General features: G+C 42.9%; 1 protein-coding gene across 1 annotated transcript; it reads left to right on the forward strand.

Annotated features, from left to right (window-relative positions):
- On the forward strand, positions 5,034–24,727 carry MFSD6 (major facilitator superfamily domain containing 6). Its single transcript, XM_021400393.1, has 6 exons — positions 5,034–6,633; positions 12,192–12,289; positions 17,277–17,438; positions 18,010–18,108; positions 19,834–20,114; positions 22,529–24,727. The coding sequence occupies exons 1-6, from the start codon at positions 5,087–5,089 to the stop codon at positions 22,700–22,702; spliced, it is 2,361 nt and encodes a 786-aa protein (XP_021256068.1). The 5' UTR covers positions 5,034–5,086; the 3' UTR covers positions 22,703–24,727.

Below are 24,816 nucleotides of genomic sequence, written 5' to 3' on the forward strand. Positions count from 1 at the left end.
CCTTCGCCTCGGCCGCCGCCTCTCGTCCGCGCCGAGCGCCGCTGGGCTGCGCGCCCCGGGCCTCCTGCGCGACCGCCTCCCGCTCGAGCATCCCCGCACCGCCGCGCCTGGCTGTCGCTGTCGCTGTCACTGTCACTGTCACTGTCGCGGCGGCCCCGAGCCCTCCGGCCCGCGCGATGCCGGGCTTTGCGGGAGGCCGTGGGATGCGTCCGTGCGGGAGGTGCGGTGCGTGCTGCGTCCCGGCGCGCCCTGGAGTTCGGGCCGGCAGCGCGGAGCTGTAGCGGTGGGCGGCTGCTCGGGGATGCGCCGCGGGAAGCGCTGCCGGGCAGCGCGGAGCCGGGGCAGCGCCTGTCCGGCGTTAGTAGCGCGTACGGCGCTCGGGAACAGCTCGCTCCGTCGTTGCATTTCTGAGGTACTCGGGGTCTCGTTGTTCTCTGCTTTTAGTGTCGTCCAGGGAAAGCGATTGTGAGGTGCCAGCTGCCTAGCTTGGTTATTGTTTGGACTTGTTTACTGGATGTAAACAGTGGGCAGAGGGACTTCCAAGTGACTCTGTTTGTGCTCTGACAGCCCTCAGGGCACGGAGGGAGAGCAGAACAATCCCTCTCTGAAGAGCGGTGCTGGCACGGCCCCGAGCGGCTTGTAGGAAAAAACCCACACAGGTGAGCGGAGCTGCGCTGCGAGGAGCTCACGTGAGCGAGCAGCGTTGGTCTCGGGTGGAACTGGTGCCAGGGTAACCTCCGTGCGGCCTAAAGTTCATCTGGCTTAATCTGCAGCAGCGCTTCACAGCGCGGGCTGGGCGCTGCTGTGCCTTGGGTGCCCCGGGCCGGACACCTGGGTGCTTACCGCCAGTAGCCAGCTGCAGTCGCCACCACCAAGCTGGGGCGGGGAGCCTGCTGCTGTCCAAAAGCGAGCTGGTTTTAAAATAATGCACTCAGGTTGGTTACTACTATTAGCCTAGTTGCTAGCGTTAATAATATGCATAGTCACTATCACTGCTGTTCTTTTACTCTTCAATATTATGTGGAGCGTTTCCTATTCTATACATCCTAATTGGCACACATTAAATGGAAAACACGACTAGGAAAGCGGGAGTCCTGAGATGTGAGTTTGATGGTTCTGCTTTCACAGGCCAGGCTCTGACAGTCTTATCTTCTTTAATGCTACTGCCACCACTGTTGTATCAACTTAGCAACTTCAGACCTATTATCAAATGCATTAAACGTATTATACACCTGTTCTTGCCATACTCAGACATACTTTAGTCTCACAGTCTAATTGACTTCGCGTGTCAAAGTGTGTGGGGGTTTTATGTGTGTACTGAGGGAAGGAAAAAACCTGTGTAGACCAAAACACAAAGTGTGTGCGTGCCAAGGAACACAAAATAAAGTAATTTAAAGAGTTAAGTGCTACAGAATGAAGTGATTTCACTTCTTGGAAATGCTAATTGTGGTAGGTAATGTTAGACGCGCACACTTCAGACATGCAACAGACACGTTTCTCAGCAGCACGGGGTTCATTCACGCTGAGCCTTACCCGTGGTGTTATGAATTCAGAGGCAGGTGCTGGGCTGGGGCAGCAGGAGGAATGGCCCTGGGAGAGCAGGGAAGGGGCTGCTCTGCCCTATCCCCTGGAGCCCAGAGTACCGGGGGGTTGGGGCACAACACACGGGTAGTTAAGGACAGAGGACAGCACTCTTCTGTCACAGTCTAAGCTGTGTGCGTCAACTTTCTCCATTCAAACATGAGATGACAGCACCAGGCTGCTCCGTTGGGGTAGAACTTACTTGTAAATGGAAGATGTGGTCTGCCATGTTTGTGATAGCCTTGTAGGCCTGCTGGATGCTGGGTTTAATGCTGAGAGATGCTGGGCACGTGTGGCTTTGATCCAGAGGTGCTGTGTTTGGGATCAGTGCGGGGATGGGGCTGGAGAGGAGGTGCAGTACCATGGCACAGTGCTGTGGCAGCTGCTGCTGCCTGGCCACGGCGGAGGTGAGCTTGCTGTGGAAGGCAGATCATTTGTAAATTGACTTCTGGCATAGACCTGCTGTGAGGCAAACACTAATTAGCAACTTCAATAAACCTTCACTACACTTTTTTTTTTTTAATAAGATATATGTTTTCTTTTTATGAGATTTGTTTGCAAATGTTCATACCAGAACTTGTTGTACAACTTCACAAGCTTGCAACAGACTCAGTTTTCTACTCAGGAAAAGTGAGGTAAGAAGAGATCACCTGCTGGCTGGCTCGGCTTTATTTGCACAGACAAACAGTACTCCAGCCTGCTCTGTTCTTACAGCTGTGTGTTGCTGGGAGGTTTGTTCCTGCTTTGGAACTCTGCTCTTGGAGAGTGTTTTTAGAGGCTGTATGAACATAGACAGCTTTCCAGGTGCGGGATGGATTAAAGTTACTCTTGAAAACTGAGGTGTGGTTGATTGTTTTAATTCAGTATACACTGAAACCCTGATTTTGGGGCTGTTAGGTGTTTTGCTTTGAGAGTCTTAATTTAATTCTCAAATCTTAACGAATATTTATGCTGAATTAAGCTTTATTTGTGGTACTCTTCCACCCCAACTCTAACTTTCTGTTGGTGGGCGAGTGGAGTTTTCATGCCCTGTTTTTAACCCTATAAAGCTGCTGTGGCACTTTCCTTGAGAGGTGTGGGAATTTGTTTCCCCAGCCAGATCTGTTGGTCAGCACTTCTGAGTCAGGGCAAAGCTGTTGGTCTGTTTGGTTTCTTTCTCCGTGTTTTTGGGACAAATGGCTCCAGAGTGTGGAGTATACTGTAGTATACTGACAGCTCTTGACCCCAAGCTTCATGCTCCGTTCTGCCTTGAACGAGTTAGAATTTCTATTCATGCTGAAATCATTGTTTATTTTCTCTGCCTTTCTTCTCGTTCCCATTCACTGTTGTTTTCAGCATGCTGGTAGCACTGTCTTCTGTCCTTCTGTTGTCTTGTGGATCAGAAAAGGTTTTTGCAAAGTGAAGCTGCAGTACTTGGAGACTGGTTAAAATAACAGGCCGACACCTTGCCTGTTCTTAAAAGGCCTTTATTTTTTGCCATCTGATTGATTTTGCTGTACATTCAATCCCTGGCTGGCTTGGGTTTTTTTGATCAAGAGAAGGAAAGCCAGACAGATTAGTAAGGTTTCTGTGGATTTTCAGCAACAATACCACTTTGCTGGCTCTATCATTTCCAGTTGCTTATTTTTAGAGTTTTAAAAGTTGCAAAATAAAATCACTTTCAAAACCTGTCTCCCAAACAAACTAGTGATCAAAACATTAAAGAATGCCATATGGCTCTTACCAGTCTTGGTGCTGTTGTATTTCTGAAGAGTATATTCTGTGTTATTAATAATATGCAATGAAACACACTCAGGATGGGAAAATATTTACTGAAGTAATTACAAAATACACTTTTCATTACATTCTTACTCCAGATGCTCTAGTCAGCGTGCTAGAAGTGTTGGATTCATCCTTGCACACAACGGGTTAGAAGAGGATGGATGTTGTGGCACCAGGAAGTCATGGGGAGGGAAGGAAGACGAGCAGCATTAGCAGTGCAGCGTGCAACTTCAGAAATGGTTGTCCCATTCCAATACGAAAGGGAAGCTAAATTAAAAAACAGATCAAATACAAATTACTTTAAAAGTCTCCAATATAGTTGATATGAAATCAGGTGGATTTGAATTTATATGTAGGGATATGGATGGCTGTTGCGTTCAGATTAGGGTAATTCCAATCTGTGCTTGGAAAGAAGCTGTCTTGATGTCCAGGTGGTTAAGAGGGAGTTTGATCTTGTCATGGGGTCCACTGGAGGAAACTTACTCTGAAAAAATGAATGCTGTAAAGCTTCGGTGCAGCTGGTAAGCAAGCTGTGGTAAGCAGGTGAGAGTATACCGCTTTGGTCAGGACAGGAACAATGCCCGTTATTCTGCTTCATCCCCTTGGTGTAAGTGGGGCTCTGCACCAGTTCTTTATTTTTTGTTGTCAAAACAAGGCAAGGCTTAAAGAAAATAAAAGTGCAGATGATGGCTGATCTAATTTACTCGTTAGAAGGACTTGTTTTATGGATAGAGAGCCAGAAATGAGCGAGCATAACGAGCTAAAAGCTCACAGTCCTTCTAGCTGTCAGGTGGAAGTGGCTGGCTGAACTGGGAATTACAGGAACTAACGACATAGCTGCTGGGTTTTGGTGGATTTTGATGGTAATGAATAAGAGCAAGAAAATGTATTTTCACATTTGACTGTTCTAACAACTTAAATAGAACGTTCTAGCTAAACTTTTGATGCTTTGTGTTTGTTTATTTTAAATCCGAAGTCTCTGAAGTTTTTTTAGAGCAACTGGAGGAAAAAAACATTCTGTGTGTATGTGCGGGCATTGCTTTGATTAACTTCTGACCTTGAATGCATGAATATATACAGTTCCAAGTTTTTTATGTAACCTTTTCTGCCTACATTAAACCAGAGGTCCTTGTAGGTAGTATCCCATACAAGTGATGTTTAAATGTGAGAAACATAAACCTCGAGAGCCTTTGGGACCTTAGTGGTGATATTTTTACGCTTGTGTAATCCTGATGTCTGTAAGGTTTAGAATATTTTAACAGGCTGTTGCTTTTAGAGGTATCCCTGGTTTGTTCTGTCAACTGTTACGTGTACCTTGGATCAGCAGGAAACTATGAATTTAATATCTCTGTGAATGTTAGCCTGTTTTCTGTTATTACCCTTTCATTTCATAGAGAAAATAGCTCTTAATTTCTACAGTAACTCTGAATATATAAAGTAGTCTCTCTCCTAAGCATGAAAGAGAACATGTTGGGAGAACGACTGGTCACAGCATTGGTCATAAAACACATTTTTCTTGATGCTACTGTGCACCAGTAATCCAGGCAAATGGCTTTCCCTGCTCTGATACTGTCTTTATTGCTTAGGAATGTCACTTATAAGAAAAGAAGCTGTGTTTGTCCTAGATGACTGACATAGCAGCCCTGCTCCTATGTGGTACCTTCATCACGTTATGTTTTATTTCTTCACAGGGTAGCCCTGGTTCCTTGAGAGTGCACCAAGTATTGGATGCTTGTGGTAAGCCATGGCAGCTGATGACAAGGTTGCCATTTTAACCGACGATGAAGAAGAACAGAAGAGAAAATATGTGCTTGCTGATCCTTTTAATGGTGTTTCCAAGGATCAAGACTTGCACCCCCAGAACGAATCCCCTTCAACAGAGACAACCACTGTCCCAGACGAAGAGTTAGACTGGTTAGAAAAGCACTGTGTCAAAATCAACAATGATCTTCTGATCTCAAAGGTCTTTTATTTTTTCTTCTATTCTGCGTATGGCTCTCTCTACCCTTTGCTGCCTGTGTATTACAAGCAGCTGGGTATGTCACCTAGTCAGAGTGGACTTCTGGTGGGCATTAGGTACTTTATTGAGTTTTGCAGTGCTCCCTTCTGGGGAGTTGTAGCAGATCGCTTCAAGAAAGGAAAGATCGTCCTTCTCTTCTCACTTTTATGCTGGGTTTTATTTAACCTAGGGATTGGATTTGTTAGACCAGCCACCTTAAGATGTGTACCAAAGGGCCTTCCCCCAGCACATCCCACCAATGCGAGCAGCCTTTTAACAACCATTTCACAAAACACCTCCATGTCATCTTCGCTAACGATCATGAGTACCACATCCCCGAAAGTTCGTGGGAAGAGAGACCTGCTCACTTCCAGGCCCGTCACTTTGGGAGCTACAGGGACTGCTACTCCTGAAGTAACGTTTCTGTTACCTACACAGAGCGGTGATGTAGAGTTTGCCTTGGAAAACAGTACTCATTTTATTTTCAAAAACACCACGGTTATCACCACCTCACCGGGGAACATAACTCCAAGCACCACCCCAGCTGCCACCACCACCAAGCCGATGCCTTCTGACCAAGCCATGCTGGTTTATGATCAACAAGAAGTAGAAGCCATCTTTCTGCTCATTCTGCTGGTTGTCATAATAGGAGAATTTTTCAGTGCTTCCTCTGTTACTATTGTGGACACGGTAACTCTGCAGTATCTTGGCAAGCACAGAGACAGGTACGGACTGCAGCGTATGTGGGGGTCTCTGGGCTGGGGGCTGGCCATGCTCTCTGTGGGAATTGGCATCGACTATACCCATATAGAAGTTGCCGTTGAAGGTCAAGGATGTAAAGCTCCCGAGTACAAGAACTATAGAATAGTCTTCATCGTTTTTGGTGTTCTGATGACAATGGCGTTAATTGTGGCCACCCAGTTTCGATTTCATTATACACACTTCAAGCAAGATGAAAATAAGAGAAAAGAGGTGGAAATATCACAGGTGGACAGAAATGCGTCCAACGAATCCTCTGACAACACTCCTACAACCAGTATGAGCCAGTCACAGTCTTTCAGTTTTTGGGACCTAATTAAACTGCTGTGTAGTATCCAGTATGGCTCGGTGCTTTTTGTGGCGTGGTTCATGGGCTTTGGATATGGCTTTGTGTTCACCTTTCTCTACTGGCACTTGGAAGATTTGAATGGCACCACCACTCTCTTTGGAGTCTGCTCTGTGCTCAGTCACGTGTCTGAGCTGACTGCCTACTTCTTCAGCCACAAACTGATTGAGCTTGTTGGTCATATCAGGTAAGGACATGTTAGCAGCCATTGAAGAACTATATATGAATAAATTTTTAAAAAGTTGAATTTTCAGCCTGGCCTTCTGTTACAAAATGAAATTCAAGTGAAATCTTTTATTTTAAGGTTGCAGGACCTGCACATAGGTGCCTAATGGAGGCTTTTTTGTTATTATTTAAGGAGCTGAAAATATTCTGCAGTGCTTCCTTAGCATTTCAGTTACATGTTAGTGCATCTGTGACACTGTAACCTTTTGTAGACATTTCTGAGCTCAGTGATGGAGAACTCTCTTAGAGATCTTGATGGATTGCCTCCTACTCAAGGATTGTCTGTTTTGAAATATAATTTTACAATTTCTTCTTGTGAGTAGCAGTGTTCTGGAAACCTTCTGCTTAGCTCGCTTCTCCTTGTAGGGCAGTCTTTGCCCCCACGATAGCCTGCATAGGTGTCACTTGCCCGCTTGAGTTGGGAAAGGGATCAGATGAAGCAGTGAGGTGAGCACCTCGTGTGCGCATGCACTTGTAATCAGGCTCAGGGTGTTGGCAGAATGAGGTTGCAGCTTGGTAGTGTTGCTTACAAGTTCAGTTCCTTGCTCTCTTCCTGTAGTTGCAGCTGCATGTGTTAGCTACTGAAATGAGATAGTTTCTCACGTATTTTTTTTTTTGCCATGTTGAAGTGAAATCGTTTCCTTTTAGCATGTATTCCTCAATGTTGTATTCCTCTCAATTCAGAAGTAACTTAATTTCTGCATATTCTAAGTCTCTTTTCTTAAAAAAAAAAAAAAAAAAAAAAAAAAGCTTAGAGGAGAAAGGGCCGTGGTGAATCTGAGCTAATGAAGTCATAAAGTTGTTTTTGTATATGCTCAGTGCAAGCGAGTACAACTGAGTACAGAGCTCTCTGTGGTGTTAGCATGTCTTTTCTAATTGTCCCATTTGTAATCACAGTCACTGAGATGTCTTGTGTAAGCTGATTGCACTGTTTTTATACATTCTACTCTGTGTTTTTGCACTTTGCTTTTTGTTTTGTTTTCATTTGCTCCTGTAGGGTTGAATTTCTTTGATTAATTTGATCTCTACTAAAAGTGTTTGAGATACTTAACGTGATAACTTGAGAGTTTACTTAAGAAATGGTTTTTTGTTCATTCCTTTAAACTGAGGAGTATCTTTACTTTGGGTCAGTTGTTTAGTTTCTGAATATAACAACAGTTAGTTTGAGAAAATGTGTTACTTTTCATGCGAAGACTGGAGGAAGGATATGATGGAGGAGTGGTGAGATCACATCACAATCATGATAGCTAAAGATAGCTTTGGGTATGTCTGTTCCATTTATATTGTTGTAGTGCTAAATTCAGGCTTAGACTTCAATTAGAGAAAGAAGAAAATCCAAAAGAATGGTAGGCTTGTGAATAACATGACATAAAAGGTAGGGAGGGGGATAGTAGGCCCACTGGACTTTAAAGAGAAAGATGATGTACAGGGTTAACAGTTCTTCATTTTTTCCTTTGCACTGGTAAACCTATGAAACCAAGATTGGATCAATGTTAAGTTGTTAAAATACTGGCTTGTATTTGCAATGATACAACATTCTGTATAATTGTACCCAGGAAAAGCACATTAGTCATATTTTACCATTATCTAATGCTTACTCTTATTTAGTCATCATAGTTGGAGAAGTCTCTTTCCAGGTGTCCTTTTACTTTTTCAAGTAAACTTAGAATCATAGAATCATTAAGGTTGGAAAAGACCACTAAGATCATCTAGTCCAATCATCAGCCCATCACCACCACATTTCTCAGTGCCACATCTACCCTTGACCACCTCCAGGGACGGTGACCCCACCACTCTGGTCGACCGTGTTCCAATGCCTCACCACTCTTCTCGAGAAGAAGTGCTTCCTAACATCCAACTTGAACCTCCTCCGACACAACTTAAAGCTATACTCTCTTGTCCTGTCGTTAGTTAGCTGGGAAAAGAGGCCAACCCCACCTTGCTACAACCTTTCAGGTATCTGTAGAGTGATAAGGTCTCCCCTGAGCCTCCTCCAGACTATACAGTCCCAGTTCCCTTAGCTGCTCCTTGTAAGAGTTGTATTCCAGACCCATTACAGCTTTGTTGTCCTTCTCTGGACACATGAATTCACTGATAGGAATTCATAGTTCATGTTCTTTGATAGTTCTGTATACGTCTGTTGCCTTATAGTGCAGGTATTCTTTCTAGTACTGATGAGAAAAATAGCCTCTAGCTACACATCCTTCTTGGAATCATCTTAGCCGCAAGCACTCAGGATACATTTTTTCTTTTCCCCTGTCAGCTCAAAATTCCTTGTTTGCCATTTTGGCATCCAAGAAGTTACGTGTTTATGGCAATTCTGATGTAAGGTCTTGCAGGAAATAACAATCCATGGCAAGCTGTGAATATTTCACAGTATTTCAGTTATATTAAAGGTGGCTCAACTTCTCTTTTTGGTAAGATGACTCAAGTGCTAAGGTTGTCTCACTTTCTGTTGATTTATGTCAGTAAATTAAAAATAATATATACGCACTCTTTCTCTTGAGTTGCTAGAATAATGGGTGTAGGCAATCTTTCTGCAGTATTTCGTTGAACAGTATTGCTCAATCTTGCCTTCCTGTCCTAATTCTTTGAAGACAGGCAGGAGTAGCAAAGTTGCTTGCGCTGCCGCAGCAACTGAAGTGTCCTTTGTAGAACTGAAATAAAATGAACTTCTCACCGATGTCAGAGCTCAGTTTTCATTTTCTAACTTTGTGAAGCTTTCTGTTTCTACCACTGTATGTGTTAGGAGATCAGCTGCTCCCCACATTCTTGAATCATAGAATCCTTAGAGTTGGAAGAAACCTTTAAAGGGCACCTAGTCCAACTCCTCTGCAATGAACAGGGACATTCCCGGCTGGATGAGCTTGCTCATATTCTAGTTTCACAGGTTGCTTTAACTTCTACTGAAGTTATTGTCCAGTCATTTTAAGCACAACCGAACTGAATAAATGCTGATACAATGCCTTATTTCTATCTCCGTTAGCTTTCCTGTTCAAACACATACGTGCTGCATGTGGGCACACGTTATGCATGCAGCTGGTGCTTCCAGCAGTGCAGTAACATGTGACTGGGTGAACCTGGAGTCATGACAGCCATCAGTACAGCTTGAAAGCTGTTCTAGGTTTGTATGGGTTTAACAGGTGGAAGAAAGACTCCAGATGCTGGAGAGGTTCTTTCTGCTTTGCCTCCAGACACCTTCCACAAAAAAGTGGAAAAAGACAGTGTGGTGAAGGGCACAGATTCTTTGAGAGGATACTAGGAGGGAAAGCACACAGAACTGGCTATCAAATATTTAGACACCACTGCTGAGTGGCATCCTGTGTAGTAGCACTCAGAGCTGCCACTGAGTTTAGGAGGAGGATGTTAACCTCTGAAAATAACCTCCTTGAGGTTCAGCTTGAGTGTTTTTGTCTGACCATAATGCCAGCATGCAAGTCTTGATGGGCGGCAGAGCCTGCTAGTTGTGGCTGCTAACAGCGTAGACTGCTCCACACAAATATAGATCCAGCGCTTCAAATGTTTAACCTGTAAATTAAATATGCTGTCTCTGTGGATACTGCAGATAGGGTTTGTGAGAAATGGCCATTTACGTTATCCATTTAGGTCTCATAAAAAGCCTAAGTGGTTATTGTAAGCAATTTTGAAAAGATTCCATAAATACACACAGATCCTCATGTGATGTGTCCCTCCAACAGCATAATTAGAGAAATCTTCATACAAGTAGCTGTAATTTACCTAAAACTCCATCCATATTCTAATAAATTGAAAAGTAGAATATAACTAACTTGCTCTTATGAAACTCTTAGTTCAGATTTGGCTCTAGGTGTAACATCATGGAAAAGCACAGGTAGCTGGTAGTGCTGATGTAAGGATGGAGTAGGCCTGTTCTCACCTCTGGTCTGGCCGTGGTGGGGGGAGGAGGGTGGGAGGAAACTTCTTGCTGGGCTGGCAGAGTTGTTGCTAAATAAAAGTGGAAATAAGGTGGCAGGAAGCCATCCTAAACAGAGAGCTGGGGGCATCTGCAGTGCTGGTGTGGAAAAACAGGTATATGAGATGGTGCTTTCGTGTCCCCAGATGTGCAGCACCCTGGGTCCTACTGCCAGAGGAAGGAAGAAGGGAGCCTGCAAACCTCTTAGCTTTGCTTACCTTCTGTAGAGTGTATCCTAATGCGCTTCAGAAGTGTGACTGTACGTCACAGTTACGTGAAGCTGGGGCTATGAAAAGAACTGTTATTGACACAGAGGACGTGAGTTGAAGGGAGAGGTGAAATTTGTGGCAAGTGGCATGCAGACAAGGTGCAGTATCTGCAAACTTGCACAACTTACTGAAAGTAAACTGTATTGTCTTTGTAAATTCGTGTTGTTGCAAAAGGGTCAGACCTGGCTTTGTAATTTCAAATCTTTTTGATATAGCAGACACAATGAAAATGATAGCACTGGTATTGTAGCTGTCAACACGCTTATTTAGAGACCTCCGCTGTTGTCAAGATGCTTCAGTTCTATGATTGCATCTCTCCAAATTTTTCAGTGGCTCCATACGATTGAATTTAACCTTGCTGTGCATTTGTGGAACAACTAATTAAACACTGGCACAAAGAGTAACAAGTTCTAAGTTCTTAGTATTGGTGCTTGTGTGTTAATTGCCAATTGCATTTAAATCACTTAGGCCAAACCAGGAGCCAACCAAGAAACCACGTTTAGGGATTTATTGAGGTTGCAGTTGCATTTTTTTTTCTCAAGCTAAATCATGTAGTGAGCGGAATTGGTCTTTCCTGAAATCCCCATCGAGAGAAACGTAGCTGAATATGCTACCTGGAAGCTAAATCTGAAAATTGGAAGGAAAAAGTCATCAGATTCAGTGGGTAATGCAGTGTGAAAAATAGCCTCTGTCCTTCATTGTTCTAAGAACTGTAACAAGAGCTTTTTTTTCCTTTTTTCCCCTTCACTCTGAGATGCAGCATCTGCTGCTTTTCAACAGGATGGTTAAGTTTTATCCTGAGGCATGTTGTTACAAACCATATTGCTTCTGTGGGATGTGTTTTTAGAGGAGTTCTGAGCAGTTTGCAGATACTGGGACTATAAACTTGTATTAATTGGGGTAAAATTAATTCATCTAATGCAAACCTGCACCGGGCTTTTGTGAAAATGGAATAATTAGTCTCTGAATGAGTTGAAAACAAGATTGTTGGGAAGGGATGCTGAATGTGCTTAGAAATGGTCTCTCTGAAATAGAACGCTATGCAGAGCGTGGCATGAAGCTGCAGGACTTTAAAGCCCCGTGTCTCTGCTGACCCTTCTGATGTTTTTTTCCATTGAGATTTTTGAATACGTGTTTGGAGTGAGCAAGAGGAGAGTTCCCATGCAGGTGCAGGACTCAAAGAGTTGAATTGCACAAATGCTTCAGAACAACAAAGCCTGTGCACGTGTCATTGATTTCTGAAGCAGCAAGGCATACTGTAACAATCCAAAAATGGGAGGTGAAAACTGCTTTGACTTCTCTTCTCCTTAATTCCTCCAGAGTGCTCTATATTGGTCTTGCCTGCAATACTGCTCGCTACATTTACATCTCCTATCTGGAAAATGCCTGGACTGTTCTCCCGATGGAAGTACTTCAAGGTAAGATAGCACATTCGTGGTCTTTCGGTATGAGCTTGTACACTTCTGTTTGTTTATTTTTCAGCCAAACTGAAAAATTGTACTCTTTAAGTAAAAATGTAGCATTTCTCTGTGCATTCTTCCTGTGACTACAAGTATCCCAGAGGACACAGGTTTATAAAACTTTGCTGTGGATCTTGGAAAGTCTTTGACGTCAGAAAGGGTGGGTTTGCATTTGTGCGCCGTGGCTGTTGATTCAAGCAGAACTGTGCAGGGCCAACACACCCTTTAGCTAAACAAAGAGAGGGAGCGTGAGCTGGGTGCACGCCTTCCGCAGATCCTGTTTGGTGGATGAGCACCAACTTCATTATGTGCAAAAGGTCGCGGTACTCAAAGGATGCTGCAGGAAAAGATAAAAAAGGAAAGGAGCCCACTGGGTCATTCTATCTCTGTTAAACTACTCTGTGGCTGTTTTTCTGGGGCATTGTTTGATCAGTACTTCAGACTATTGAATTTTTTTTAATGGCTGGAGAGGAATTTCTTGCAGTAGCTTGTCAGTGCTAAGAGGGCTCCTTTAAGATCACTGCCCTTTAACAGACATAATGGGTAGGACAGAGGTCTGGTCTGTGCAGAGTAAGTCAGCACTGTTTGCAAGTCACATCCTCAAAGAAGTTTGTAAGGCCTCTATTACAGTGTTAAAGTATACCCCGTTCTTGCCTGTATTTTGACTTTTTTTTTGCTGTCTTTATGTCAGGTACCACTCCTCATATAATTTAGATTCTTCTTGGTTTTTACTTTCTGTTCTGTCAGTATGTGAAGAATACTGAACTGTTTGTTTCTGTATGCCCGCCAGAGAATGGCTGATTCAAATGCAGAGTGTTTTCCTCACCTTTAAAAATAACGTAACCATCTTTGTTAGAGCCAGTATTGTGATTTCATATAACACCGCTTAGAAGATCTTCCACACGTTTTACTTAGAAGCTTTCTTTTTCTGTGTGTAGCACAATTTGAGTTTGCGCTACCTTTTTCTGCTGTATATACAGAAGTCTTTGTCAGTGAAAATTTAACTTAATTGTGAAGTGCCATTGGTGAGTGGCACGTAGATTCCTACAGGCACAGAAATAAATTTGCATCCTGTCTTCTTCCCTGCCTGCCACCAAAATCTATTTGCTGTACCAATCTGCTGGAAGAGCAAGCTTCTGAATTTTGATATAAAAATTCCCCAAGCCACAATAATTGAATTGTTGCCTCGTCTGTCATGCTGAGGGTTAAAATATGGTAATGCAACAAAGAGCATGAAGAATGCGTATGTGTTGTAATTACTCTTCCTGCTCAAGCATCAGAGGGGAGCAAATGATGAATACAGAGGTTTGGATATTACCATGTAAGTCATCCTATTTTAAAGATGCTGGAACTCCAAACACAGAGGAAGAGCTTGTGTCTCAACAATCCAGCTGTAAGTTCATGCCTGGAAGCATCCTCTGGTCAGAGCTGAGAAAGTAATTTCTTTACCTTTGGAGCTTGTTTTTTTTCTACTGAAATTTCAGGTTGTTTTGTTTATCACGTAGGTTTGTTTTCAGAGCAAAGCTGCAAGGAAGCTATTTAGTTTCTTTGTGTGCTGTAATCCAGAGTAATGTGAGATTTATCTAAGAAAAAGAAAAAAAATCCCTGCAAAATAATACTTTCTTACACATTTATCTGCCAGCTTTTATCTCTGTCTAGCCACTGCTGAATCATGTACACTTGGGTTAATCTTGCTTTTTGCAAAAAAAATAAAATAAAATAAAAAATAAAAAAAAAAATTGCAGCAATTAATAGCCAGAAAAGGAGAAAGCTAAAAGTAATACACAGAAAAAACAAAACCAGCCTAAAACCTCATGTGGTCCAAGTGCACATCTCAGCCTGCACCTGCCAGTGAAGCCCTTAGGTACAGTAAGAATGTGCCTACTTCCTGCCACTACGCTGCGACATCCGTTACCTTGCAGTAATCTCATTCAGTCTTGCTCAGTGGTAGAACAAGTTCATCTTTTTAAAGTAGTCTTGGCTTTTTCTTCCTGCCCATGATTCTCTTCCCCTCCCCGCTCTTACTGGTCTTTCTCTTTCTGACTCATTATTTTTTCTGCAGCATTTACCACACCCTCTACTTTCTGCATGTGTCAGTAGGGGTAAGAGGTGACACGTTCGTGAAGTTTGGTGAGGGGGGAGCTCTTATTTTGTTACGTGAGTTTGTTGACAGAGGTAAGAGTTGTGGTTGCTTTTGTGTATGTGAGGGTAGAAGTATTGAAAAGCAAGAAGAGGTTTCACTGTGCAGAGTGTGTGGGTACCACATGTGCTGTGTGACTGCATCAGATTGGTCGGTCTCTAAAATCCCTCGGCGGAGTCCTAGCAGCAGTCAAACAACTCTTCCTCCAGGAAGCTGTCAGATTCTGTGTTAGCTCCGGTACAGTCAACTGAAGGGATGTTAAAGTCAACAAAAGTTTCAGCTGACTCTTGTAAAGTATTTATTTTTCTTCTTAAGAAGCTTCTGAAATACAGGAGGATTATCCCCATGTGCTGTGCTAAAGGGCATGGAGAGATTTCCAGAAGATGACTCTGCAGACCGCATCTATTGATGGCAGTAAGAGCCACATAGCATTTCGGTTGCTGCCAGTGTAACTGGGGCAGTGAGGACTCTTCAAGTGCATTATACTCTCAAGCAGCAAAGGAGGAGACTTCAGCCCAGCTCTTAAGTCACAGTTTTGAATCTGTAGGATTTGTTTGCATGTGCAGTGTATGAAAACAAGATCTTAAGCTGAATCTCTAACTGAAAATGTCAAGACTGCTGGTAGGTAAATACCCACAGTACGTACAGACCATCAGCCTGAAATTGCGAGCAGTCTCGTTCATTTTGCAGTTAACAGACAAAGTTTTAACATATTAGCTACCTGCAGCTTATTGCTCCAGTTGTTTCAGAGCGATGGTCCAAATTCTTTGGTAAGAGCTATGCCAGCTAACCAAGTTGCGCAGCACACAATTACTACAGTAATAACCTGAAAATGAGCGATTTTCACATGGCAGTTACCCAACAATCTCCAGCAAGTGCTATTATGGGCGCTGCCTTCTGCAGCAGCGCTCTGTCTGGAGAGCAAATAGCCTGAATCGTGCACTGGCCATGATTAGGGAAGATCTCTTTTGAAGTAAACTTGGCTCCCAGCATTTTCAGCTGTGGGTTTGTATGGAAAGCACGCTGTTTCCTTAACATCATTCTGAACATAACACTGGGGCTGCTACCCTTTGTCGTTGTCAGAGTCCAGGTGGTCAAATGGTGGTTAGTGGTTTTAATAAGTACTGTCAAAATATATTTATTGTTATGAGAAATTGTTAAAAGAAGTGTGCTTAGCAGTAATCCAGACCAACTTCTTTTTGTTGTAAAACCTGTTCCAAGAAGTCACTGATCTATAAATAATTATCATGAAAAAAATCACATTAGTAATGTACGCACACACGAAAAAAGCCTGTACCTTGAAAGACCAGTAAGATAAGCTGCCTTAAAGGGGTGGCTTTATTTCCAGAGGAACTAGGAACTCTGTGTTCTACCTGGATCTCCTGCAGAGGTGAAACCGTCCAAGAAGGTGCTGGTTTAAGTACAGCCTTTTGTTTGCAGACAAACACGGTGGTATTGTGCCTTGTGCTTCAAGTAATTTCTGGTGTGGTTTGGATTTGCCTGGCTGTATAACTTGATTTATTCTTGAATAGCTGGTAAAATGGAATGTTTTCCATTAGTTGTAAAACATACTGTTTGTAAAACAAAAGCTTGTTATCTATACTACATTAGCTCTGTTTTGTTATTGGAGCATTTCTTCACTACCTGTGTTGGTCTGTATTAAGAAAAGATTGATGTTCAGTGTGTCTTAAAATCAGAGCTTTCTCCATGGAAAACCTATGAGATTCAAAGCCTTGAACTGTAAATGGTTAGGTAAAATACATTCATCCTAATGTCAGCATTTCATTTTTCAACCAGATGATGTACTGTCTCCAAAGCTGGCTCCACAATGTATAAAAGGGGCTCTTCTGTGCTGTCTTCAAAGTAGTTAACTTATTGCAGACCCCAGAACTGTGACATTTTTCTTTAGCTTTGGAATTAATGGAAACTCTCCAGCCTTGTGGACATTAAATGGACCTGAATGGTATCAGGTTCATACGCTAGCAGTAGTTTTACAACCAAGCAAAATCTACGTTGCTGTGTAAGTATATTACAAACTGATGCGTTGTCTGGCTCTGAAGAGCACCCAGCCTAAATGCAGAAGTAATTACTTAGTGTCCAACTGTTCTTTAATAAGTTGAGTGCAGAGGACAGAAACATGTTGACTGAGTCATCAGTTGTGCCAGCACGTTTTATTAAAGCGAGACAGCAGAACTTAGGCATCGGTAAGCTGTGGTTACTATTTTTAATACTGCTCAAATAAGAATAAATATTCCCACTCATTCTGAGGGTGGCAAAATAGTTCAGGCTTATTTAACGTGTGAAGCTCCAAGAGTGTTTTGCTTTTCCAACTTCTCAACATAGCCTTTTCCTGTTCCTTCCTCCCTGCCGCCCAGAAAGCCACTAGGCAGGTGGCAGAGACAGGGCTCCACCTGCAGCTTCTTCCTGCGCCTTGATGACTCGACGGCCTTCTGCTTAGCTCTCCTTCTGGGAAGATAAAGAGCATTTATAACCCTGAATCTGCGGGCCTGAGTCACGCCCAGAGGGATGAAGAGTCTGGCAGAAAGATTTTCAGGGCGCTTTATTTAGCCTTCTCAGGGCCTGTCTCTTAAATGCGGTCATCTGGGAGGGAGAAAGAGCCACTGACAGCCTCTGCAGAACAAGGAGGCCCTCACATCTCCCCACGGCTTGCATGCCAGCGGTGCATCACCAGCGCTTGATCAGTGCTTCGCAGGCATTGGGCAGGGATGGGCTCTTCTTGTTTCCCTTAGCAGCTGTGTGGTGTGCGGGGGGCCCCGTCCTCTTCACAATGTTCCCTCTCTCCAGGTGTCACGCACGCGGCCATATGGGCGGCCTGTATCTCCTACCTGAGTGCAGCGGTGCCCCCGGAGCTGAGGACGTCGGCCCAGGGCATCCTGCAGGGCCTGCACCTGGGCCTGGGCAGAGGATGCGGGGCTATGGTTGGAGGGGTTTTGGTCAACTACTTTGGTAAGCAAAAACCATGCTGAACAATTTTGTTGTATTTATTGAAATTCTGGTTAGACTGGGCTGCTGGCTTAAAATTTATTTGTTCGTAAAATCTTTTTCCATTTTAAAGAAAGTGTAAGTCGTGGAGTCATGGAAGTGCTCAGGCTGGCAGGGGCTTTAGGGTGCCTCCAGTCCAGGCCCCTGCTAATAGCAGGGTCAGCGCTGAGTTCGGAGCAGGTTGCTTACGGCCTCGTTCTGACGGTTTTGTAGATGGATTAAATTGTATGTTATGCCTGGATATTTTTAGTATTGAGTGGGCAAGTCTACAACCTGATCCTTAAGACAAAGGAATCCTTTGTGAGAGACTAGGCTAATAATGTGCAGCCTCTCAGTGAGCAAATGAGAACCTAACTACTCTGTTAAAAGGCCTTTGCGAAACCTATAAGAAGTGTTGGAGGAAGAAAACTTAATACAACGAGCTTCTAAAAGTCTACGTAGGTCAGCAGATACCCAGAGTGTGTAATGTTGATTCATCTTGTATTATTTTCCTACTTAGGTAGATCCTCAATTTAAAAAATATCTATCATTTCAGGTCCTGCTGCCACATTCAGAGGAATAGGAATGGCTTGTTTAGTGATTCTTCTTCTGTTTGCGCTGATCCAGTGGCTGTTGGTCCCTGATGAAGAAGAAGGTAAATATTGCTGTTGCTAAAATACAACACAAAAAGATGAAAGAGGTATCTCCAAAGATAATTCCCTGCAACTTCACTTTTTGTTGGTGTCCGTACTGAGATCTTGATTGACCAGTTTGGTTTTGAATGAGAAATCTTTTCCTCAGCAGTGATAGAAACTGAGGCATGCTACTGCTCTAAAAAGTGCAGCATTGAATGCTTGGCTACCTATAGGAGGAAGGCATAACATATTTTGCTACCTCGATGTCCTCTTAGTTCTGGGGATCTCTTAGGTTAATCTTAATGGATGTAATGAGTTGCATCACTTGCATCAGTCCCCTAAGACTGCCATCTCAATGACTGCATACTCTCATGTGCTACTGGTCCAAGTGACCTCTGCTAGAAATTGTAGAGATGGCTTCAGAGGACGGCAGCTTTTATAGCTGCGTCAGTGCTGTTCTAGCCTCAGAGAAATCTCCCCACAGATGGAACTTGAATTTTTTCATCTCTGCCTTTGTCACTGAGAAATGAAAAACATAATGAAAAGCTAAGGATTTGTAGTTCTTACAAAGACAAGAGGACTGTGGCATGATTCTGAAACACTCTGAGTTGTTAAACTGCTTTTTACCCAAATGTTACTTTCTAGTATGAGGTTTTGTAGGAAATAAAATTTCTTTGCCTTTAACTGGAGTGTTAAATGATTTGTCCTTGACTAGTTATCACGTTGCCTGTACTGAGGTATTCAAATATTTATTCACCTTTATTCAAACGATAATGAGAAAAATGGAAAGGTAGAAAGAAGGATATTTGCTGTTTCAGTTTCCCATCAAGCTCTGGTTAATTACACATGAAGCTACAAAACAGTAGTTTCATCCTGGTGGCATATTCTGTCTAGTTTGTTTCCGTCTTTGGTTTTCATTTAGTACACGCTCTCCCCATCTTAAGAACGGGTATTTTAATTTTAAGTATGCCAATAATTAGGTCGCTTTCAACAATACCAGCTGGATGAGTAAAACAATGTGCGTGTTTAAGTGTGTGTAGGATTGGCCTCTTCGTTTCTCCTCCAGTAGGGGCCATCCAGCCGTTGTTTAAAATCTCCAGTGCAGTCTGAGAGTCTGTGAACAAAATCTAATTTTACTGTTTTGAAAGCAAGATCTTTTTAATCAGTAAAATACTTCTACTTGGACGAAATATTTTCTCAACACGTACAGCATGTGTTCTTTACAAACTCACAGACAGCATACAGCTGTTACTTAAAATATCCAATAGTTTCTAACAGTCTGTTTAATTACTTTTTCTATATAAATGCTCTGGCTCTTCAGGACTGTAAGGCACACTGTATAGGGTCATGACAGTCATTTTATTATGGTATTTCAAGGAATTAATGAGTACTATTTCAGATTATCAGAAGACCTTAGATGTGAAGGTCTGTTGAGGCTTCACATCTTCTAAACGTCCAGGTAACATATTTCTGATAGCTGGCAGGGAACAAATGGACTGCTTCGTGCTCACCAGCCCCTACTGCAGCCAGCTTGCACACCTCCCTGCTGCTGCAGAGCAGCTGCTTGTAGGGACAGCATCGATGTTGTGTTTCCCTAATTAAGTTACGGTGTGTCTGGCTCCTGTGTTTGGCTTTCAGTACAGCGATAAGAACACTGATAGCAGAATCACTGTGTGCTTTGTCTGCTTCACGTTTTTTTTATGCTTGTTGGTTCTGGCTGGTGATTACTTTGTTTTAAACTTCAGAAAAGACAATGCTGGCAGAAAGGATCCCAGTGCCTTCCAGTCCTGTTCCCATAGCAACTATTGACCTTGTACAACAGCAGTCAGAAGATGTCATGCCTCGGTCTGAGCCCAGGCTGCCTCTGAAGAAAACGAAACACCAAGAGGAACAGGAGGATGTGAACAAGCCTGCCTGGGGCATCAGCTCTTCTCCTTGGGTCACCTTAGCTTATGCTGTCTACCAGATAAAAGAGATGGTTAAGCTATCCAAAACCCATCCAATGCCTGAGAATCAACCTTTGCAGGTAATTTTCTGTTGCACAAGAAATTCTTACGTACTGGTGGGTGCTTGAGATCATTTATAGCTGAGTAAATCTGTTAGTACTTGGCAAGTACTCTCTGTCAGCAAATTCAGAGTTGGGAAACAACAATTGAAATACTGTATGAAATAGAGTTGTTGTCTGTGTGTACTTCAGCAGGAGTAACTATTTTTGCATGTATCATCTTCTTGAAGATAGGAGAGGGAGACGTGGAGCAAGTCTCTGTTTTGCAGGCTCCGATATACTTGAGTTCCTGTGACTTCACACTTGTTTTCATATTAGCAGGAATGTGCAGGTTTTGCACCTGCAAAATTTACAAAGTGATAACTAAATATGAAGTCTTAGAACTTCTTAGGGGAGAGTAAAACGACTTCCTTAGTTTTGATTCCTTGGGTGATGCTACCAGATTTCCATGTTGTTGTGGAAATAGGAGTTCCAGACAACTACCAATGAGATACAGGGCCTTCAGTTCAGGTAAAGTTCATCCCTGTTTTATCTGGAGTTATGCCAGATGAGAGCCATTCTGAGATTTAACCTGTCTGATTGGCGGTCCTCTTTTTACATATTCCCCTTCCATCCAGTCTCACTTAAAATAGAGTTGAATAGTCTCATCAGTAGGAAGTAGGAGCTTGAACTATCACCTCGTGCTTTGACTGTGCAGTCCAGAACAGAGCTGAAGCATGCTGCTTAGGGAAAGCAGGGAAATGTCAGTGCAGGTTTTAGAACAGCATGGGTAATCTGAAAACCACTGTGTTTACCACTTTGGAAGGAGGGGGTGAAGTTCCCTCTTACGTACCTGGTGGGAGGAAACACAGAAATGCTTTTTCCACGACTCTGTCTTTAGAAATGGGCAATTTGAGGTATGACAGTGACTCAGCAGAGCAGAGTGCGTAGGAATTTCACCAGGTCAGCTCTCTCCTGCCTTTCTTACTTGTATTTATTATTGCAAATGTATTCACAGACAAGTTGGCTTTAATTTCACTGAGTTGGTTTTGAACTTGCCTGAGTTAAGAAGTGAGATTTTCTTTGTTTTTTCTTTTTATGGTGACACCAAAGATACTCTAGTTGTTTGACATCAAAGTAATCTGTACAGACAAGGCTCTGGTTCCCATTGGCAAACATCCTCAAGGGTCTTGCCTTGTATAAGCTGTGCCCATGTAACGGAGAACAGCAGCAGAGAGTACATCAGTGGGCAAGGCAGGGGGTGTGGTGCCTGAGAGGGCCTTGGCTGACACTGCTGGACACCACCTGGCCACTGAGATCTGTGAAGCAGCCACACACACTGCTGTGCCCACTGAGGATCACCAGCTGCTTTGTAGAGTGTGGCCTCTTCATTGTTCTTTTTCTCCTGTGTAAAAAAATACAGTGCTGATATAAAGTAGTTCTTACTGATTGTACCAAAATCCAGTGCACCTATTGTGTTATTTTCGTCATCTTCTGTGGCCTCTGAAATCTGCCCGTTAGTCCCTTGGGGGTAGGAAGCAGGAATAACTTGCCCCAAAACATTTCTGGTTTTGTCTTCACAGTCACTTACATTCAGCTGGTGATAGTAAAACATTGAAACTTTAAGAAAAAAAAAAAAAAAAGCTGTCAAAATCTCTTATCAAATTTATTGAATAACTTCTTAAAAACTGCACATGCAAATAGATCATTTGGAAGGAAAGTTAACACATAGAAACTGGAACTAGTGACAAGAATTCTGTGTCCTTATTTCATTAGGATTTTGGTTCTATCTTTGCTGCTGCTCACCTCTCCTCCAAGCAAAGGGGTGTAGTTGCCATATTCTGTACTCTTCAGTGCAAAACAAATATTTATAGATGGTGAGTCATCTTGTAATGTGAAGTTTCAGTTGTTTCAATCCCAGGGAATGGATGTAACTGGTATTTAAATGTGCTCTCATGCTCTTCAGCAAGGCCTATTTGAATAGGCTAGATGGAAATGTAACATCAGCCCTGCAGAAGTTTTGCCATCCAGAAAGTCTGCACAGTATCTGGGGGAGGGAAGGAGCTATTGAAGCAAGCTATATGTAAGGAGCTTGAAAAAATGTACAGAATTGTTTCGTCATAATAATGGTCTTGTCTGAACACTGAAATCCAGTTAATTGCTTTTTTTTCCCTTGAAACACAACAAGTTTGTTTTTTGCATGCTTCCTGGGGAAGCGCAGTTAGGAAAAGAGATGGAAGGTAAGCCAATGTCTGCTTGCTATTAGTGTCATCTGGATTTAAATGCACTACTTTTGCTTTGTTTCTTTGTTTGACTTGTTACGTTGCGAGCTTTCAAAGTGAGCGCTTTGTGAGTTTCCAGAAGTGCCTGAATGCATCTGGGGGGATATCCACTGGGGACAGTGCCATGCGTGCCTGTACTTACTTTTTGCGTGCAATGCTTTCCTTTCTCTTTAGAAAATCAATGAGAATTGCAGTACGTTGGCCAGCTCGGAAAGGCAGCCCCCGACTGTGACAGATTCTGGGCAGTCCAGAAATAGTTCAACACCAACAGCAACATCAGATTCCCAAGTAGATGGCGACCGTGTGGCGTCGGATCATGATGCTCAGCCTGCCGCCGCAGGGCCCTGAGATGCGCTCATCTTATCAAATCCAGTGCATGGAATTCTGCTTCTCACCTGGGAAACGCTGGAGTAGGAGCTCAAAAGTAGGACTTCCTTCATCGTAATGATCATAATGTGATGCAGTGCAAGCTTTTAACTATATAAAGAATATTCACATGACTACACAGAGCAACACGAGCAGGGAAGCCAAAAGTTTGGAATGCTGGAGGGGAGTGATGTGGCCGGATCTAAGTGTAGGAAGAATTCTTGGCTGCTTTGCTAAAGCTTAGTCAAGTGCTATGAGATTTCTTTGCAATCTATAGAAAAAGGGGAGTTTTCTCTTCACTTGCTGAGGCCAGCATGCCTGACACGGTCAGCTATTTTTTTTCTTAGAATTTCTTCATGAGTCAAAATGAAAAGACGTTTTAGGAGAGAAACTGAGGTTTCCCTGCATAGTCTATTAAAAATACTGGATCCAGTACATATAGAAGCAGCATAAAACTGTCTGTAAAGATTTCTCAGAAACAGAATAGCTTTAGCAAGCATAGCTTCATATTATGGTGATGGAATAAATAAAACATATTCAAAGAATATGTTTTTCAGAGCTAATGTTATCTTGTTCGACATAACGGTTTAGTTCTGCAAAGGAAAGATTTTGAAGTGGCATTTTAGTTGAAGTAGGAAAGCTGGAGGAAGGCTTTTAGAGCGCTTGCAACCCTTCACTTGGGCGTTGTGTGTGTGTTTGGGTAACTTTAGGTTTCACGTTGTATTGAGACAACCATCTTTGATCAAGATTGCACAACCTGAGATTGATCAAGGTTTCAGTGGGCACACTGTTCTTTTTTTTTATTATTTATTTCATCATCTATACAAGGGTTTATTTAATGAAGTGTAGTTACTGTGCTTATTTATTAAGAAGACAGCAAGCTTTAAGTGCCTGGAGAAGGGGGGCGGATGGGGGAGGAATCAGCTATAATCTTAATGATTAGAATTTCAGGGGCAAAGTTGTTGATGCAGAAATCAAGTAGAGAGATTCTCAGGACGAAGCGTACATAACTAAATTGCAGTATGTTTTAGAAATAAATTACTTTGCCCATTGTTGAGACACTGGAGGACTTCGGATTGTTCTGTCATACTGTTCACTATTAGCTGCAGCCAGCTCCCTGGCTGGTGCGTAGTGAAAGCTGCTGCTGAAGGGAGATCCTTGGGCTCAAGGAGGAGCCAGAAGTTTAGTCAAGATAGTGTTTTGGCCCATTTGCTTACACCCACAGCTTGTTGCTGGGAGATTCTGAGCGCTCAGCTTCTGCAGGACTCGAGTAGGTACCGCTCAGCCCTCCATGAAGATGTCAGTGTCAGTCTTCCGTGGGAATGGTGCGTGCTGTTGGACCGTGTGGCCTGTGCAGTGACGCAGGGGCAAGGTGAGCAGCACCACGGGGTCAGGGGAGAGGACGATGGCAGTAGCTGAGCAGGAAAAGGGCGTACACAGCTTCACCTGCTTTGACATTCTGTTAGCTGAAGGGTCTCCTGTATCTGTGCTTTAGCTGTGCTTTTAGAACAACCTGTGTTCTGGCGGTGCCTGGGACCAACACCATAGAAAATAAATAGAAACATCGATGACTAGCCACTAATTACTTTTTTTGCACTTGAACTTACATGTACTGTACTCACGTAAATCCTCATGACTTGTCTAAGTGTCCTTTAAAATCAGAAATGTATTTATTGTATGTTTGTATAACTTGGGGGAGAACTAAAGGACTGAACAGGCGACAGGACAGAAGGATGCTAAAAATCATCTTGAGACAAAGCAACCATTTGTTGAGTTCATGCTGTACGGTGTTACCTCAGCTTCTACTGCATAGCACCTGGATTGTGAGGTGAAGAGCTTGTACGCTGCGTTTACACTTTGGAATTGTTTCTTTGAAATGCCTGCTCTTTTTGGAATTGTATAGTCGTTCTGTGTTGCAAAATGGACATGTACACTGGGTTTTGATATTTGTGAAACTGTAAAAACTGTGGTAAAAAATATAAATTATCCATAATGTATTTAATAGCATCAATTTGAACTTTTATTACATGTGTTCGTGTTGTGGTGCCAGCAGTGAGCATAACCACCAGCACAGAAAATAGTTCAGTGAGAATTAA

Source organism: Numida meleagris, chromosome 5 (assembly GCF_002078875.1).
Source record: "Numida meleagris isolate 19003 breed g44 Domestic line chromosome 5, NumMel1.0, whole genome shotgun sequence".
Taxonomy (NCBI): domain Eukaryota; kingdom Metazoa; phylum Chordata; class Aves; order Galliformes; family Numididae; genus Numida; species Numida meleagris.